General features: G+C 37.0%; 1 protein-coding gene across 1 annotated transcript in view; it reads right to left on the reverse strand.

Annotated features, from left to right (window-relative positions):
* The window catches only part of KIF21A (kinesin family member 21A), a 165,703-nt gene that overhangs the window by 59,953 nt on the left and 98,559 nt on the right, over positions 1-7,191 (reverse strand). The window contains exons 5-7 of the mRNA XM_019632962.1: positions 3,240-3,435; positions 2,630-2,827; positions 815-930 (exon numbers count right to left, since the gene is read on the reverse strand). Of these exons, the coding sequence (XP_019488507.1) occupies positions 815-930; positions 2,630-2,827; positions 3,240-3,435 (510 nt within the window). The remainder of the gene's footprint in view (positions 1-814; positions 931-2,629; positions 2,828-3,239; positions 3,436-7,191) is intronic.

A 7,191-nucleotide genomic window follows, 5' to 3' on the forward strand; every position in this document is an offset into this window, starting at 1 on the left:
AATTACCAGATCATTTTACATCTTTTCAGTATACATGATGTTAGACCATTGAAAACACTGTAAAATAGATTATATTAACTGTAATAAAATCAATAAAAATGTAATAGTTGTTTGCAACTTGTTGATTTGTGCTACGATTCAATTTAAATGCCAAAAATGTTTCCACTTATAAAGCCAACATGTTGATGTTTATAAAAAGGAATGCATTACAAAAGAATATTTTTAGCTGATGATCAGGATAATTCAAAGTTATGAAAAAGGAGAAATATCAGTGAAATTGGCAAAGTTAATAACCACCAAATACTCTATATTCATTTAATTGACATTTAAAAGAAGTTCTTCCACATGTAAAAAAAATGTTTAAGTTTTAGGAGATTTGTAAAACGGTATCAAATATATTTAAATTACTTTATATTTATTTAGAAGACAGCATTTATTTTTCAACAAAATTTTATTAGGCATATGTTATATGCCAAGCACTTAAGCAGAAACTATGATAAAGTAGAAAAAGCACATGCTATGGACTTCATTTACTAGCTAAGTGACTTAGAGTAAATTACTTAACCTCTCTGGATTTCAATTTCCTTACCTATAAAGTAGGAATAATAACATCTGCCTCAAGGGATGTTATGAGGATTACGTAAAAGAACAACATACCAAAGGACTCAGACATTTTATGTACTTAATAATTATTAATTCCTTGTCCTACTAATTTGCCCTAGAATAAGCACAGTTCTTATAAATCACTTTACAAAGTTTAAAAATAATGAATAATTGGAATTCAGTACTATGGAGAATAATAATGTATGCGTACCTATTACCCCCAAGGGAATCCTGTAGCAGTCTTGTCAGCTTAGAATCTCTATAGGGGACATGCGTGGCCCTCTTACTCTTGTCTCCCAATGCACTTATTACATTGCCAAGTGCCAACTAAAAGAGAGAGAAAAAGGAAAATCATAACAATTTACTAATTATAATACTTTTAAATAATAAAGGCTTATAGAGAATAATACAGAGACATGACAGAACTGAAAAGATTTGTTTTTCTTACACTTATATTTATATATTATATTTCTTACATTTATTAAGTAAACTTCAAAGTTTTCTATTAACTACAAAAACTGACAAAAAATTTGACTAAAAACTGACTCTAAATTTAGTTTTATATATATATTCAAAATTCACAAATACTTCTACTCAGAGATTTTCTTTAGAAATAGAAATAAGATTGGCAACTTTTAACCGTCCCTAGAATTATCAGAGCATCAGGTTGTTCCCAGAAAATTGTCAGTGGATGTTGCAAATTGTTCCCTCAACTCAATGAAGAAATGAAATGTTTAGGTAGTTTAGCAGTTTCATGACACTTTCTTGTTGTAATATAACTCCCTTGTGGGAAAACAAAATCTGCTTTAACCAAAATAAAAATGTCAATATGATTTCTCTGAACAAGTAAAGCTGTCTTTAGAAAAACAATGACTCTATGTGCTAAGCATCCAATATTGAAGAAACTAAATCAAATTACAGAACTCTTCAGTCTCTCCTCCTGCCACCGTTTTTCTGTCACTGAACTAGCACCTACAGCATAAGCATTATCCTAAATGTTGGTCACACCTCCCTTCAGTAATACAAACACCTATAGCCATGTCTTTGTGCAGGCCAATGGGTCATGCAAAGAGTGGCGTCAGCATCCCATTATGTCTTCATCCCCCTCTTCCAAAGAGGCTACAGTTGTAACCACCACTGGCCACACCGAAACAGACACATGGCTTTTGTCTTTTCCTAACAGCACAAATGTAAATACCACCATGATTTTATCTCCTAAGAAATTAAGAACAATACACAAAGTCCAGGCTCCAGGTCACTTCCTGTAACACAGAATTCAACTGTATGATGGGAGCAATACGATGGGTATTGGAGTTAGGATGTCTGGCTTTCTCTAAACAGCCTTAGTTGTGATCATAAGAGGAGCAAATAGTGGGCAACAACACAATAGGAACATCTGATTGGAGCCCTGGCTCTGGGATGGGAGGGAGGGAAGCAAAGTTGAAAACATGCCCTGATGCTGTCAGCATCACAGAAGTTTAGGGATGTCGTTAGCTTTATGCAGGAACAAATGTCCAATTTTATAATAAGGTCAATAAGAAGAAAAGTTTTATTCAACATAAATTTACTCTAAAACATTTTCTTCCATATAACAGAAGCTTTAGGCTAACAAACACAAGGCGTTTTCCAATCAAAAACACCACTAGATGGCATGGTATTAAAGTTAATTCTTAATATAATCTAGAAAAGCTCTCATTTTGAAACAATCTACTGAAAGGATTGATTATAATTCCCAAAATAAAGTGACTGTCATAAAATATTAGTAAAAAAAGCTATCTTGTAGGTCACCCCGTGAAACAGCAAATATTAAACGTTGATTTCGATAAAATATTTTTAAAGGTAGAATTTTTAAAATCATTTCTTCTATATATTTTTTTTCTGCACATNGCAACAGCGGTTCGAGTCCAGCCCGAGCTGAGCAGCCGCTGAGCTGCCAACAGGTAGCAGGATGGCTCAGCTTAAAAAAAAAAAAAAAAAGAATGTCTCCCGCCCTCTGGAAGTTAATCCCTCACCGGCCCCACCTTACACGCATACCTGCTCTGGCAAGAACTTGGTTGGCCTGATCGCTAACAAGCTGTGTGATTCTGGTCCTCAACGCATCAACCGTCTCTTGCATGGCTTTAATTCTTACACGCAGGTTATTATTTTCAGTCTGTAGCATAGCATTCTCATGAAACATGTCATTGATGCTTTCCACACCCTCCTCATCAATTATTCTTTTACCCTAGAAAAGGAAGATATTTCCCTGTTGGTTGAGGTAATCTTAAACACACAAAAGATTCACTTAAGGATATTAGGGTATTATGCAGTTCTGCATCCAAGAGCCCTTTTGTTTTAAGTGTCAAGGCAAAAGAGGTTCTTTTCCCTCTACATCCCTCTGTGGTGCGTTTTTCACTAAAGAAATTGATTGGGTAGGAAGCCTTTTGAAATAGACACTTGGTCAGGTGGATAGACTGAACGTTATTAAAGGCTACCCACAGGAAAATTAGGGAATTCTACCTTCAGAGGAAAAGAGGTCACTATCATGACAGACAAGAGACTAGACCCAGAGACATACATGTGTAAGCCATCACAGAAGGGCATCATTGTGTTCACAAAATGTACCACAAAATGCAAAGCCAAAGCCACGCACTTACTGTTTTGTACTCCATGAGCTCCATCTGCAGTCGTGTGATCTCACTGCGGAGGGCATTGATTTGCTGACTAGCTCTGTCCTGATTGACCATCACCTTGTTCTTGATATTTCTAGCTCGATTGGCATATTTCAGAGTATTTAAAGTTTCCATAAAATCTCTGTCTGAAGGGCTGACACATGCTATCATGATTGTTTGGCTGAAAGTTACAGAGAATAATTAGGTTGACAGATAAAAGCAAATAAAACAATGAAGTCATCCTTTTTAAATTCCTGCCCTTTGAATCAAATCTTCTCTTCAAGATACCAAAAGATTAATACCGCTAGCTTAAAAATAAAAGAAATTTAAAAGCCCCCACGCTTGAAGACTATGTTAAGGAAAAAGATTTTGTTTGCTTAGGGAAAATAAATTTATATTATCCTTCTCTGACCCATAAGACCTTAAGAAAGTACAAGTGAATACATTTATTTCTCACCCCTTGACAAAAAAAACTGACACAAAATTCTAAAATTTAATCTATCTATAATATGACAAATTGAAATTCAAAAATCATTTGTTTCATTACCTACTGAACATTTCAGGATTTAATTTTATTTTATTTAATCACTTGTATCCTGATTTTTGTTGTCAGCAAAAAATCTTGCACTAAATCCTATCAGTTGAAAAAGAAGAATACTCAGTATATCCATATGTTTTATAATACAAAACATCATTTGTGATTGAGTGGTCAAAGTTCCAGGATTTCTGCCCAGATTACATAGGAAAAAATGGGAAACACTACTTTATACCAACCAAAAAAAAAGGGTAATGAAATGCTTAGCATGCTGCAGCTATTATGTCTGCCAGTGAAACAGACAAAGGAGATTCTTATTGGCATTTACACACTAACTGGAAAATGTATAGAACTGCAATTAAAGAGGTAATTTACACCCAGGTAGGAAATTCATGTCTGTGAATTCTAATCTATATTCTCCGTACTCTCCTGCTTCCAGCTCCTGCCTTCCCCCAATAATCACAACATACCACTCATAGTAACCCTTTTAAAAGGGGTCCCATTCCACCCATCCTTTTACCTTTATCATCTGCTGCTCATCCTTATTTACCCTTACTCTTACTATTACTCAAGATTCAACTCAGGTATGATCTAGTCTAAGAATCCAGCCCACAGTTGGGTTGTACTCTTTCTCTCTGCTTTCACATACTCTTTGCATATCTCTTTATTGTTGATTATATTATTATTATAATTATTAATTTTGAAATTTTATAGACCCCAACTCTTAGATCCTAAACTTCAAGAATCATCAAGTTTTGTTTACCAGTATACTTTGTATAACACAATATTTGGAACATACTAGGTCATTAATAATTGTTTGTGGTGTGTGTCATGTGTATGCAGCAATTATTTTTTGGAGGTCAGACAGTTAAGGTGATTCATGCATCTCTAGCTTTCTCTTTTGATGAAGAAGATAAGGTACTCCAGTGAGGGTGATGATCATAGAGACTGATTAAAGAACAGGCCTACTCAAAGTGTAGTTCCTAGTCCAGTGCCAGTCTGCAAACTATTTGTTACCAGTTCATAATAAGTATGGAAATTGAAAGTAAGCATTTTAAGCTTTTGCAACATTTGAGCTTACTGTAATCAGTGAACTCATCTCATTGAATCTTGACCAATTCAACTGTTTTTGAACTCCCACAGTAAGTCAGGAACAGGGCAAGCTGAGAAGAGTCATGCACCATATTAACCCACCACAAATGGGGGTGGGGGAGGAGAAGAACTTGCCNGGTCGTTCGACCCCCAAAGGGCTCGCGACCCACAGGTTGAGAACCGCTGCTCTAAAGCTTGAAGATATTAGGTAACTTGCCCAACGTCACCCATTTATTAATAGATAAATTTCAATCCAGATAATCTAATTTAAATTCAAAGCTCATTTATGCTTATTCTATATGCAAATTATTTTGCATTGTATATTACAGTGCTAGGGTTCTAGAAGACCACACCTCAGGAGCAGGACACCCCTAATTAAAGAACCATCAAAGAAAAGTTGGGAACGTGGAACAAGCTATTAATCTATACCAGGAAAGATTTGATCAATGATTCAGCTCAGGGCCTGAGTCATCTCTGTTCTCTAAACAGCTTAAAGAATGGTCTTAAGAACTTGAAAGAGAAAGATACTAGGTGCTACTGTCAGTCACTAGGAGGAATGGAAATGATTCAGTCAGTTTTCTAGGAAATAATAACACTTGTGACACTGTTTTGTCCAATGGTGAACTCAAGCTTAAATAAGGCCTTAGAGGAACAGGGTGGAAGAGATGAAACTGAGCACAATAACCAGAGCATGGAATCAGCTTTAACAATTGACCAGTGCCAAGGAAATAAAAGAGAAGCAAGCTAAGAGAAGGAAAAGACAGATATCAGCTGTGTCTCAAGGAATGGTAAAAATGGGGTTTACAGAGTAAAGAAAGGCAAGTTTGGGGCAGTAGGCAAGAAAAAGCACCGCCAACACAGGATAGGAATGCAAGTCCAGGTTGGCTGCTGACCAGAACCAGGGTCCAAGGCCCCAAAGGTAAAACCTGGATATATGTGTGTGTGTGTGTGTGTGTGTGTGTGTGTACATATATATATATATATATATATATATATATATATATATATATATATATATACACACAGAATAACAGTAACAGTTATTAGAGTAACTCTACTATTGCCAGATCAGATGTCTTCTCATTTGCTTTTACTTTTTGAAACACTTAAGGGATGCAGTGTGCCTTGTGGAGGCAGAAACAGTGGACACATCAGTCGTCTCTGTTTGAGACTCTCTAGGATAGCCAGAGGAAGAGAGAACACAAATACAAGATGGGGAAGAGTTAGGGTAGCTATGAAAAATGATCTCCTGCTTGGTTATTTTCAGCAAATGGGAAGCAGAAATAAAATCTGAGCTACTTAGATGCTCCCCATGGAGCTGACTGTAGTTTTACTGCAAGAGAAAGTAGCTGAGCCATCAGGGCAAACCATGGAACCTAAAAAGACTGTAGAAATGATTAGAGTCTCTGACCTTCTGTCTGACCCCTATTCCCCTAGTCTAGGTTCCGGGGTCCCCTCTACATTCCCACACCAGGAGATGGCATTTCTTTTACTAACTTCTGTCATTCCATGTACTACATGTGCCTATTTATGTAAGCCGCCCCACCTAGCCTGTGAACTCCTTGTTTATGTCTTACTTGCTCAGTCCGTGGCACGGTGCTTGGCATATAGTGATCATGTATAGTATGTGTATGAAATGTGAGTGATGAATGAGCTTCTGTATGTACCAGAGAGGCAGGTAAACTGAGAGGGATGCAACGATTCCCACATAAGGAATAGCTGGGGAAGTAGAAGGGAACAGGAGTAAGGGGAAATTTAAACAATTAGAGATGACTTATTGATGCTGGCCGTTCCCAAATGGTGAGGGAAGAGGCACAGAGAGGGAAGGCACCAAAAGTAACTTCATCAACCTCAAGCATGCCTGTCCTACATGTCAGGTTAGGTAAGCTCCCACTGAGGGGAATCACAAGAGGAGGAGAAGATGGGATGAGAGGGGAGGAAAGTTGTTTGGAATGTGACATTATGGAAAGGCAAGTACCTAGTCCCCTAAAGTTAACCTGACCAAAGGGCTGAAATATCACTGTGAACAGTGACTAAACAATAAGCCCAACAAATAGCAATATTACTACATTGCAAAACCCCAAATGTGGATTATATATTACAGAACATGAACTGTACCTGAGATCTTCGATTTCTTTGATATAACTGTGAATCATATTACTAATCTCTTCATTGCCTTCACCTGCAAGATAAAATATGAAATTAAGAATTTCCTTTATATGGGCCGGCCGAGTGGCGCAATGGTTAAGAACTCGCTTGGGATGCCAGAGGGCCCCGGTTCGGATCCCACATATGAGGGCCAGTGACACT

The sequence above is a fragment of the Hipposideros armiger genome, unplaced genomic scaffold (genome assembly GCF_001890085.2).
Source record: "Hipposideros armiger isolate ML-2016 unplaced genomic scaffold, ASM189008v1 scaffold_1209, whole genome shotgun sequence".
Lineage (NCBI taxonomy): Eukaryota > Metazoa > Chordata > Mammalia > Chiroptera > Hipposideridae > Hipposideros > Hipposideros armiger.